Source organism: Podarcis melisellensis, assembly GCF_964234715.1.
Source record: "Podarcis melisellensis genome assembly, chromosome: 15".
NCBI lineage: Eukaryota > Metazoa > Chordata > Lepidosauria > Squamata > Lacertidae > Podarcis > Podarcis melisellensis.
This window is the reverse complement of record NC_138532.1, coordinates 33131821-33143889: the sequence shown is the minus strand read 5'-3', so window position 1 is coordinate 33143889 and position 12069 is coordinate 33131821. Positions and strand designations below refer to the sequence as shown.

Sequence of the window (12069 nt, the reverse complement as noted above, 5' to 3'; positions counted from 1 at the left end):
CCAACAACCTTCATGGCAGAGGGAGGGGATTTGAATGCTTGCTCCCTGCAAGGTCCACTCTGGCTTATGCAGATGGCAGCAATGATGCCGGAAAGGTGCCGCAGTATCGAGGGCGGGAATCCATTTATTTCTTTTTCTTCCTCTCCCTGTGGCAGCTGCTCCAGCCTCCATCGTATCCAGAGCGAAAGCGACGTCATCCAGCAGAGCGCTCAGCACCTTCGGTCCTATCTTGGTGACCTGCTTGGCACCATCGCCAAATCCGCCAAGGCGTGTCCGGCCATCATCCGCGCCACTTTCCAGCTGCTCTTCAAGAGGGTTGGGGAGCAGTTCCCCGAAGAGAAGGACCAGGTCAGCACAGTGGGATCCTTCTCCTCCTGCTCGCCTCTGTCCTGGCCTGCTCTAACCACTGAACTGCACCGCTTCACCCACTGCGGACCTTCTGGTCAAACACGGGAGGGCTTTTCATCGTGTTTCCTTGGCAGACGCTTGAGCAGCATCAACCGTTGCAGGGGGCATCCAGGGCAGTGTGGTTGCCAAGAATTGTCCCTTGAGGACTAGGAGCTTGGGCCTGGCCTGCAGATGCTGACAGGTGGCTAGCACAGGCTTCCTCCCTCCCTCCCTCCCTCCCTCCCTCCCTCCCTCCCTCCCTCCCTCTCTCCCTCTCTCCCTTTCCCCATCCCTATTAGATGTTGACATTTGTGCTACCATTCCTTTTCCGCTTGCAGAACGTGAAGTTCATCGCCATCACCAGTTTCCTCTGCCTTCGCTTCTTCTCTCCGGCCATCATGTCCCCCAAATTGTTCCACCTGCAGGAGAAGCACGCAGATGCCCGCACCAGCCGCACCCTCCTGCTCCTGGCCAAGGTAAGAGCCAGCCTGGACTTCACCTCCTGGACAAGAAGGGAGAGCACCCTGCCTGTAAATCCAGCCCCAGCACCTGCACACAGAAAATCTTGGCCCTGTGATCAGTGCTGGCTGCCATTTTAATTCCCCACAATGCCCCTGATGTTAGCATCACTGAGGAATTGTGGGAAATGGGAATGGCAGCTCCTGGAGCCAGCCACCATTTTAATTTCACACATAGCTCCCATTTTTATTTCGCACAATGCCCCGGTGTTAGTATCACTCTGGGGAATTGTGGGAAATCATAGAATCATAGAGTTGGAAGAGACCACAAGGGCCATCGAGTCCAACCCCCTGCCAAGCAGGAAACACCATCAGAGCACTCCTGACATATGGTTGTCAAACCTCTGCTTAAAGACCTCCAAAGGAGGAGACTCCACCACACTCCTTGGCAGCAAATTCCACTGTCGAACAGCTCTTACTGTCAGGAAGTTCTTCCTAATGTTTAGGTGGAATCTTCTTTCTTGTAGTTTGGATCCATTGCTCCGTGTCTGCAACTCCAACAGCCAGCCACCATTTTAATTTCACACATAGCTCCCATTTTATTTTCACACAATGCCCTGGTGTTAGTATCGCTCTGGGGAATTGTGGGAAATCAGAACAGCAACTCCTAGAGCCAGCCACCATTTAAATTTCTCACATGGCTGCCATTTTAATTTCCCACAATGCCCCTGGAGTTAGCATCACTCAGGAGAATTCTGAGGGATGGCAGCTCATAGAGCCAGTCACCTGGTGATAATTGAACACTACTTCTGCTTCCCACATTGACTATGCCCAAGGTCTCCCAGAGAGCTTCATAGAATCTTAGAATTGGAAGGGACCCCAAGGGTCATCTAGTCCAACCCCATGCAATGCAGGAATCTCAACTAAAGTGCCTGTCACAGATGGCCATCCAGCCTCTGCTTTAAAACCTGCAAGAAAGGAGAGTCCACCACCTGCCGTGAGAGTCTGTTCCACTGCTAAACAGCTCTTAACTGTCAGAAAGGTTTTCCTGATGTTTAGTTTGAATCTCCTTTCTTGTAACTTGAAGCCATTGGTTCAGGTCCTAACCTTCTGGAGCAGGAGGAAGCAAGCTTGCTCCATCTTCCATGTTGACAGCCCTTTAGATATTTGAAGATGACCCTCATACCACCTCTCAGTCTTCTCTTCTCCAGGCTAAGCACCCCCAACTCCTTCCACTGTTCCTTATCAGGCTTGGTTTCCAGGCCCTTGATCATCTTGGTTCCAGCTTGTCAACATCCTTCTTAAATGATGGAGCCCAGAACTAGCTGTGCGGGACCTGAAGCACAGGTCTCCTCTGTCTCTTAGGCCGGCCCCAGTGTCCTCTCTGCCATGCACCACACCAGCTTTTCACTTTATTTGTGGAGGCCTGTCCTTGACCTGTGGTCACCTCTCTGAATTCTCGCTTGCCAGGCTGTTCAGAACGTGGGGAACATGGACGCCGGTGTCAGCCGCACCAAGGAACCCTGGATGGCTCCACTGCAGCCCACCATCCAACAGGGCGTCGCACAGATGAAGCGGTTCCTCCTCCAATTGATTGACATTGAGGAGAAAGAAGGTTGGTGACTGAGGGCAGCCCCAAGCGCCTGGGTCTGGTTCGTTCTGATTGGAGGGAGGGAAGGTGCCTTGCAGGGCAATCATTTTCTTACTGGTGTGACCAATGAAGAGCATTTTATTTGAGGTGGCGCTTGGGGGGTGAGCTGAAAACCAGGAGTCAGGCACCCACACTGTATATGTAACGTGTATTTAAAGCACGCTCCTTCCCACAAAGAATCTTGGGAACTGTAGTTTACCTCTCGCAAGGCTGCTGTTCCCAGCAAGATAAACAAACCACATTGCCCAGAATTCTCTGCGGGAGGCATAGTGTGTACACAGACAAAGCAACTGGGCTGTGAACTATGGCCCTCAGCCCTGCAAGATCCTAGGTGGCAAACCATTCTTTCTCTTTCTCAGGGTAGATCCACACACAAGGGGAAAATACGCTATAAATAAGTCAGAAATTAAATTGTTATAACAAAAGAAAAACCCTATGTAAAAATCACATAGAAAATTTATTTGCTCTCTGGCGCCATCTGGTGTTGTATGTTTATAACACATTCAAAGTGTTGTTTTTTGACTAATGTAGCTGAGTCCTGAGTCTTCCTCACTGCAATATGGGGCTAGATAATAATAAAATACCTAACAGAGTAAGTTGTGTGTGACACACTTTGATTGCTAGGTGGGTTTATTTAAAAATAAAATCCAGTCAGTTTTGTTTGTCTTTGCAGAATTAGACCCGCAGAAGTCCCCCTCTCTGCAGACCCAGGTTGTGAAAGAAGGGCCTCTGTTTATCTATAAGGCCAGAAGCAAAGGCCCTCTCCTCTCGTCCTCCTTTAAGAAGCTCTACTTCTCCCTAACCAGCGAAGCCCTCACCTGTGCCAAGACACCAAGCTGCAAGGTGAGGAGGCAGCAGGGAGGGCTGCTGCTGCTGCTGTCATGGCCGCCTGGTGGACTTTCCGGAAGGTTCTAGAAAGCCACGGGCACAGAGTATCGGATTAGACAGGCTTTCGCCTGACCCAACAGGGCTCTTCCACCTGTGACGTATTTATGGGACTTGTCTTTTCAGAAAAGCTCCTTCATCACGCCAGCCAGCATCCGGGCAGCCGAAAAGGTGGAGGAGAAGAGCTTTGGCAACTCTCACGTCATGCAGATCATCTACGCCAACGAGGCCGGACAGACGGACACAGCTTACCTGCAGTGCAAGGTTGCCGTAGTTGGGGATCCAGTTTAGGTGGAGGGGGAGAGCCTACAGCGGGTGATGACAATGGTTCCAGCAGCACCCCTTCTGCAAGCCTGTTTTCTCAAGAGGCTTGGAAGTGGCACCTGGCTTGCTCCTTTCGTCCTGCTACGTTTTCATTGGTCCAGCAGGTTTTGCAGCACTAACAAAAACAAACAAACAAACCCCCGAACAAAAAAACCCGCCTTTCTTGGAAACAGGACCTGCAATGCTTGCTTGACCCGAGGGCAGAAAACACGAGCATCTGACACACAATTTTACTTGTGCCATTTCAGCGTTGTGTGTGGCTGAAGGCCAGCCAGTTGAAATCACACAAATTAAATGCATGGAAGGTGGAGCACTAGAAAACAGGGTTTTCCTGGTGCACAGAAAGAGCTTTTACGCGCTTTGCCTTGCGCACTGGGCTCTAGGATGCTCTCGCAAGATCTTGTGGGAACTTGGCGACTTGCCTGTTGGGGGGGCAAGGCCCCCACTTGGCATACTGCTCTGGAAAGATGTGTATTTGGGGGGCGATTAGGGGACGCGGGTGGCGCTGTGGGTTAAACCACAGAGCCTAGGACTTGCCGATCAGAAGGTTGGCGCTTCGAATCCTCACAATGGGGTGAGCTCCCGTTGCTCAGTCCCTGCTCCTGCCAACCTAGCAGTTTGAAAGCACGTCAAAGTGCAAGTAGATAAATAGGTACCACTCCGGTGGGAAGGTAAACGGCATTTCCGTGTGCTGCTCTGGTTCTCCAGAAGCGGCTTAGTCATGCTGGCCACATGACCCGGAAGCTGTACGCCAACTCCCTCAGCCAATAAAGCGAGATGAGCGCCGCAACCCCAGAGTTGGTCACGACTGAACCTAATGGTCAGGGGTCCCTTTACCTTTACCTTTGAAGGGAGTGGTTCCAACAAATTTTTGCATTGATGTGCCATCCTCGTGTTGTAAGCTGCCTTTTTTGTGATGTATGTATGTTGCTTTTTGAGTGGTTTTTGGCTAAGGGGTTAGGCAATTTCAAAAGTATTTAAAGGTTCTTGCTGACCTTTGCTCTAGGTCCTCACCTCCTTGCAAAGGTGGAGGGGGGAGAAATCTGTTGCAGCAGGTGGAGGGAATTAAGATCTGCCTTGCTTTCACTGGATGCTGCCTCCATCTATTCTCTGACTGATAATGGAGTTAGGGAACACTGAGTCCTTGGGGGAGTTTGGGCTGCAAAAGCAAAACCCACATTTTCCTGTAACATCTGGAATGTAACAAGCAAAACGTGGTTGTACTGTATACTGAAGGGCTGTGCTGGATCAAATGCATGGAAGATATAATCCTGCCCTCTCTGTCTTTCCTGGCTTTTCAGTGTGTGAACGAGCTCAACCAGTGGCTGTCGGCCTTGCGGAAGGTTTGTGTGAACAACGCTGGGATGCTGTGTTCCTACCACCCTGGCGTCTTCCGAGGAGACAAATGGAGCTGCTGCCACCAAAAGGACAAAGGCGGTACTGTGCCCTTTATTGGCCAAAGCTACCCCAGTGACATAGAATCATAGAATTGTGAAGGGACCCCCAAGGGCCATCTAGTCCAACCCCCTGCAATGCAGGGATCTCAGCTAAAGCATCCATGACAGGTGGCCATCCAGCCTCTGCTTAAAAACCTCCCGTGAAAGGAGAGTCCACAGTCTCCTGAGGGAGTCTATTCCGCTGTCGAACAGCGCTTACCACCAGAAAGTTCAGTAGGGTGGCAGTTGCCTTCAACCTTACTTTTAAATAAGAAAATAAAGCCTTTATTTAGCAAAATATAAGCTGTGAAGGAGTGGGCAGAATTACACCAGGTCAACAAAATAAAATAAAAGGATTTCTGTGTTCTAGCCCTTGCCAACATTTCCTGTGGTAACATGGAACTCCCTGCCACAAGAAATGTCGTTTTCTGTGACCTTCTAGATGTTCTTAGACTGCAACTCCCATTAGCTTTGTCTGCTGACCGGGGATGATGGGATTTGGAGTCCAGTAACTTTTGAAGGACCACAAATGTTGTTGTTGTTCCATTATATGCCACCTTTTCCCACCAAGGAGCTCAAGGTGGCATCCATGGTTCTCCCCCTCCTCGTTTCAGTCCCTACAACAACCCTGTGTGGTAGGCTAGGCTGAGAGACTGTGACTGCCCCAAGGTCACCCAGTGAGCTTCACGGCTGAGTCGGGATTTGAACCCTGGTCTCTCCCAGGTACTAGTCCAGTTGTACTCTAACCACTGTAAGACACTGACTCTCAGTCACCCCTGGCTTAGCTCTCACAGCAGCCTTCCTTTGACATGTGTATTCTCCCTCAAAACGCATAGCAGGAACAATAACCCTCCAGCCTTTCATGAAAACTGGGCCTCCTTAAAGAAACCTCACTTTAAAACAACAACACTCCTTTGCCTGCCAGGATTGGGCTGTGACAAAACCCGGCATGGAGTTACTCTGCGGGAGTGGAATGACCCCTTGGATCCCGACTTAGAAGCTCATTTGATTTTCCGACACTTGCTTGGGGTGCGAGATGCAATGAGGTAAGTTGACTGGCCTTTCCTTCCTTCCTTCCTGAATTACAAGGTATGCTGAGTGGGTGGGTCTCACTTTTAATTGTTTTATGGGTTTTTAAAAATGGTGTACTATATAAATAACCAAGCCATAGAACTCTCATTCTGTTGCTGAGGTAATTCTAGGGTGCACTAACTCTCCCTTTCATTTCTTACTGTTCAAAGGGAAAAATATTTGGAACTATCAACTCTGGAGAAAAATGAAAATCTTCATTTGACCCAGAATGAAGGTATGACTCATCAGTACTGTTTTAAGTGTGGAGAGCGGAGTGGACTGAGGCTGGATTGGTTCATAGAGCCATGGAGTTGGAAGGGACCAGTGTGGTGTAGTGGTTAAGAGCGGTAGTCTCGTAATCTGGGGAACCGGGTTCGCGTCTCTGCTCCTCCACATGCAGCTGCTGGGTGACCTTGGGCCAGTCACACTTCTCTGAAGTCTCTCAGCCCCACTCACCTCACAGAGTGTTTGTTGTGGGGGAGGAAGGGAAAGGAGAATGTTAGCTGCTTTGAGACTCCTTAAAGGGAGTGAAAGGCGGGATATCAAATGCAAATCCAAGGGAACCCCATGGGTTATCTAGTCCAACCCCCTGCAATGCAGGAATCACAGCTGAATAATCTCTGACGGATGGCCATTGAACCTCTTTTAAAATGGAGGTTCCAGTGGAGGAGAGTCCATCGCCTTCCAAGGTTGTCCATTCTACTGTCAAGTAGCTCCTACCCTCAGAAAGTTCTCTCTAATGTTTAGCTAGAATCTCCTTTCATATCATTTGAAGCCATTGGTTTCCTCTCCACTGGAGCAGCAGAAAACAAGTTTTCTCCATCTTCCCAGTGACAGCCCTTCAGATATTTGAAGAGGGCTCTCACATCACCTCTCAGTCTTCTCTTCTCCAAGCTAAATATACACAATGCCCCCCAACTGTTCCCCATAAGGCTTGGTTTCCAGATCCTTCAGGCTTTATCAGTTCACTTTCTCAGGGGGAACAAAAGACTTTTCAGGCCAGCTTCTGTAAGGGAGGGAGAGTTGTCAGTTTGGCTGGGATTATAACACTGCAGAGCAGCAGACTAGAAAAGAGATCCCAGGGTATAGGGAAGCTCAGAGGCAAACAGCGTGAAGGCTTGACCCAAAAGTAATGAAGTAGTATGGAAAGCAAGGGGTTCTTTGGTTGAAAAATTTCAATTTAAACATGGGAACATGTCTAAATCAAAAGATGTTCAATAGAAAGTTCAGCAGTGGGAAAGCTTCCATGCTGTATCAGTGGGCTTCAGCCTTGGTTGCCTCTGCTCTTTTTAAAGAATACTGAACACTTTGGGTTGAATCCTGAAACATGGATGGCTCTCTCCAGCTTACTATTGTTGTTGTTGTTGTTGTTGTTGTTAACAGGTACTTCTTGCAGCATGACTAAGGAAAGGGAGATTCATGCATCCTTACTGATATATTGACAAACTACCGTGAATGGACTACCTGCACATAATCCTGTTTGTTCTCTCTCTCTCTCTCTCTCTCCTGCTACAGACTCTGAAAATGCCGATGGACCTAGCCGGCTTTTCCAGGTGTTGCAAGATCTTGAAGAAATTCACAGTAAGGAGCTTTCCCGGTTGAGCGACTTGGCCAACCAGGACCGAAATCATCTTGTGGAACTGCAGACGTGACTGTTCGCACAGGCTAGGCCCGTGTCTGCCTTCTTCGGGCAGTTCTGCTGCCAAACATCTAGAATAGAGGGTGTTTCTCCTCTTTCTGTCTCTCTTTCTCTCTCTCTCTCTCTCTCTGGACTTGTGATCATCTGATGAGATGGAAATGGGATAGAGTGGGGCCCTGATTCTCATAACCTGCATCGCCTTTCCTTTTGGAAACGACTCTCCCTGCCAAGTCCTCTGAACTCTGAAGACAAAACTGAGATCAATTTAGGAGACCCAACCCAAAAGCATTCATCTTCACCAGTCTAAAAAACAGCAACTATAGGGTTGCCATATTTCAAAAAATTTGGAGCTTTTTTAAAGGAAAACCCGCAAGGTTTTTTTTAATGCCCTATAAGCAAGTACTGTAGAAGTTCAGCCCCTAGCCTTAATGGAACACCAAAGCTGGTTGTTTTATTGCCTGCGATTTTCATCCAGAACTTTGCATTCTTGAGAACTGTAGATTTAACTGTTTGAAAAGAATAAGGAAAAGTAGGTTTCTAGACCTCATGACAGAGGTGCTTTTGAAAATATGTACCTGTGGTCTACTGTGTTCGAGGGGGAAGCAATGAGTGACCGGAAGCGAGGCCTTGGCGTTGTAGTGGATAGCTCAGTCAAGATGTTAGCCTCGTATGTGGCAGCATGAAAAAGGTAAATTCCATGCTAGGAAAGAAATTGAAAACAGAACTGCCAGTTATCCTGTTGCTGTTAAACAAATCTATGGTGCAGCCACATTTTGAGTGCTGTGTCGCCTCACCTAAAAAGGATATTGTAGAGTCGGAAAAGGTTCAGGAAAGGGAAAGGGAAATGATCAAGGGGATTCCCTTTTTCGTTTTGAGAAAAGGCGAGCAAGAAGAGGGTCGCTTGATGGAAGTATATGAAATTCTGCATGTCATGCAGAAATGGATAGAGAAGTTTTTCTCCCTCTCATTAGGCTAGAACTTGTAGACATTCTGTGAAGCTGAATGGTGGAAGGTTCAGGATAAAAGAAAGGACTTCATGTAGTGCATAACTCAATCCCTCCCACAGGAGGCAGTGATGGCCACCAACTTGGATGGCTTCAAAAGAGGTTTAGACAAATTCAGGGAGGAGAGGACTATCAGTGCCTACTAGCCATGATGACCGAGGCAGCAGTGTTTCTGGAGACCAGTTGCTGGAAGCCACAGGAAGGGCGAGAGCTCTTGCGCTCGGATCCTGCTTCTGAGTTTCCCACAGGGATCTAGTTGGTTGCTGTGAGAACAGGATTCTGGGCTGTTCCAACAGGCTGTTCTTAGGTTCTTATGTTGCTCTTTATTTCTTCCTTTTGTGGCCTTTACACATGTGTACCCCTAGGCAGCTAGCAGTCTGAATACTGGGGAATGGGAGAGTCTGCCCTCTCAACTCCATGGGAGTTCTTGCTGATATGATGAGCAATGGTTCTCCCAGAAAGGCCACATTATCTGGAAAAAAGGGTCCCAAGCTGGGATTAAGGCCGGCCCTACCATTGTCCAGGCCACTGCAGATAACAAATTGGAATTAAAAGACAGAGCTGTCGAGAAAGAAAGAGAACTGCAGCCTTGGTTTACCAGCTTAGATGGCTTTAAAAGAGGCTTTGAGAAGTCCATGGAGGAGAGGTCTACTAGCCATGTTTAAAAGCAGTGTACCTCCCAATGCCAGATGTTGGTGACCTTGGACCATAGAAAAGGTTTGTTGGCCTCATGTCCTGTTTGTGGACTTCCTTGTGGTCACTCTAGGGAAATAAAGTGCTGCACCTGGTCTGATCTAGCGGGACTTTCATGACTTGATTTGTAGTCTATGGTTACTATAACAGGAGCAGAGGGGGAAACGGTGCCATTTGAGTCTTCTGCCACAACCTTGCAATTACCTCTGAGCTAGACCAGGTGGGACATATATATTTCCAAGCTCAGCAGTAGCTCTAGGCACGGGAGGAATTTTAAAATTATATAATTTGCATGCAATAAAACAAATGAGTATATGCCATTGCATGGGGAAAAAATAGTTGAATGGAGGGTGTTGTTGGACTCCAACTCCCATCATCCTTGACCATCATCTGGGCCTGATGGGAGCTAGAGTCTAACAACATCCAGAGGGCCACTTATTCTCTATCCCTGGAATGGCTGTTTGATCTGTCTGGACAGCTGCCCCTCCAAGCCAAGCCAGCAGCTACTCTTGATGTAGAATAAAGTCTCTTTTATCACACCCTCCCATCTTGTTTGCGACTATCTGGCTAGTTACAACATGGTTTGCCCTTTGTTGCTTTTCAGCATCAACGCTCGCCTTTTGGAACTTACATGGTAACAAGAGTGCCTCTGATCATATATGGATTTTACCTTACTGCTCACTAGGGAGTAGCCACAGGAAAAGCGGCAACCACCAGGGATGGAAAAGAAGGAGCTTCCTGAAACATTTAGTGTGGGCCATTGCAGCACCTGGAATGATTTTTATTCCTTCTCCAGGAGGCCTGAAAGGGGCTTTTGCTGGGTTTAGGGTTGTATTTCTTCACAGCGGTTTATTTTGGACACGTACAACATCCATCAGACTTTGTCCCCACACCATGTTGTATCATCTCCCTCCTCCGCCCAGTTTAATCCGGATTTAATGTTTCCATGGAAAATCCGATAAATTTAAATACACACACACACACAGAGAGAGATTAAAAGATACCATTAATAATAAGCTGTCACATGGAGGCGCGCGCACACACACACAGCAGGCCCCTGTAAGAGGCTGCGATTTCCAAGTCGGCTCCAAGGTCCATCAGCACTTCCATATTTAGGAGTTTAGGCCGTGCCCACTCTCCCGTTTACCATTTCCCATCCTGGTTTTTTAATCTGCATTCATACAACACTGGCCAAAAGGCCTATGCATCCTATGCTTTGTTATGAAATATAAAGTACGACCGTCTGATGTGTTGTTTCTCCAACCATCTTGAGAGTCCTTCAACCATTTCTAACTGTGCTTCATTATTGATTATCCATTCACCCGTATTTTTCGCTCTATTAGAGACGCACCAGACCACAAGACGCACCTAGTTTTTGGAGGAGGAAAACAAGAAGAAAAATATTCTGAATCCCAGAAGCCAGAACAGCAAGAGGGATCGCTGTGCAGCGAAAGCAGCAGTCCCTCTTGCTGTTCTGGCTTCTGGGATAGCTGCGCAGCCTGCATTCGCTCCATAAGACGCACACACATTGCCCCTTACTTTTTAGGAGGGAAAAAGTGAGTCCTATAGAGCAAAAAATACGGTATTTCTCTTCATCAGAAGAGGCCACGTGGTGGTTTTGCAACAGAAATGTTTCAGCATAAAAATCAAAACAATTCTATAAATGCAACAAGGGTCATCTTGTCCAACCCCCCTGCAATGCAGGAACCGCAGCTAAAGAATTCCTGCCAGAAGGCCACCCAACCTCTTGTTAAACATAATAAAGGAGAGTCTACCACTTTCTGAGGTCTTCTGTTCCACTGCTGAACAGCTTTTGGTGTCAGAACATTCCTCCTAATGTGTGTACCAAACAAGCAAATCTGACACCAGTGAAGCTGTGCTGATGTGAACAACTGGGGGGTAAGAGGAGCTGTGAAGCACACCGGGCAGCGGAGTGGGGGGGGGACACAACTTCCCTGTTCCCTAAGGTAGACACACCTTTCAGCTTTGCTTGGATTCAGGGTAGGTTGGTAAAGACTACTTGACAGAAAACAGTCCTCTGTTTGAAGGGCTGTATGGTCCAACACTAAACTAAGACAAAGATCAGTTGTGAGAAATGCCTGGGTAGCTCAGTTGGTTAGAGTGTGGTACTGATAATGCCAAGGTGGCAGGTTTGATCCCTGTAAGGGATGGCTGCGTATTCCTGCATTGCAGGGGGTTGGGCTAGATGATCCTCAGGGTCCCTTCCAACTCTACAATTGTATGATTCTATGATTCATAAGAAGGGACAGCAGGTAGGCCTTGGAGCTGTGCATCAACAGTGAGGACCAGGCCAGCAGGCAAACGGCTCACCTGCTCCAAAGTGAATGTAAGGTAAAGGTAAAGGGACCCCTGACCATTAGGTTCAGTCGTGACCAACTCTGGGGTTGCGGCGCTCATCTCGCTTTATTGGCCAAGGGAGCCGGCGTACAGCTTCCGGGTCATGTGGCCAGTGTGACTAAGCCGCTTCTGGTGAACCAGAGCAGTGCACAGAAATGCTGTT

The 12069-nt window shown here is 48.2% G+C and overlaps 1 protein-coding gene across 5 annotated transcripts in view; it reads left to right on the top strand.

Moving 5' to 3' along the window:
• Positions 1-10087, top strand: part of RASA4B (RAS p21 protein activator 4B) — a 46580-nt gene extending 36493 nt beyond the window's left edge. For all 5 annotated transcript variants that reach the window (XM_081890319.1, XM_081890321.1, XM_081890320.1 and 2 more), the window contains 9 exons: positions 156-348; positions 726-863; positions 2316-2460; positions 3170-3339; positions 3508-3645; positions 5007-5142; positions 6067-6187; positions 6383-6447; positions 7728-10087. In XM_081890319.1, coding sequence (XP_081746445.1) covers positions 156-348; positions 726-863; positions 2316-2460; positions 3170-3339; positions 3508-3645; positions 5007-5142; positions 6067-6187; positions 6383-6447; positions 7728-7864 — 1243 coding nt within the window. In that variant the 3' untranslated portion in view covers positions 7865-10087. The remainder of the gene's footprint in view (positions 1-155; positions 349-725; positions 864-2315; positions 2461-3169; positions 3340-3507; positions 3646-5006; positions 5143-6066; positions 6188-6382; positions 6448-7727) is intronic.
• Positions 10088-12069: the final 1982 nt, after the last annotated feature.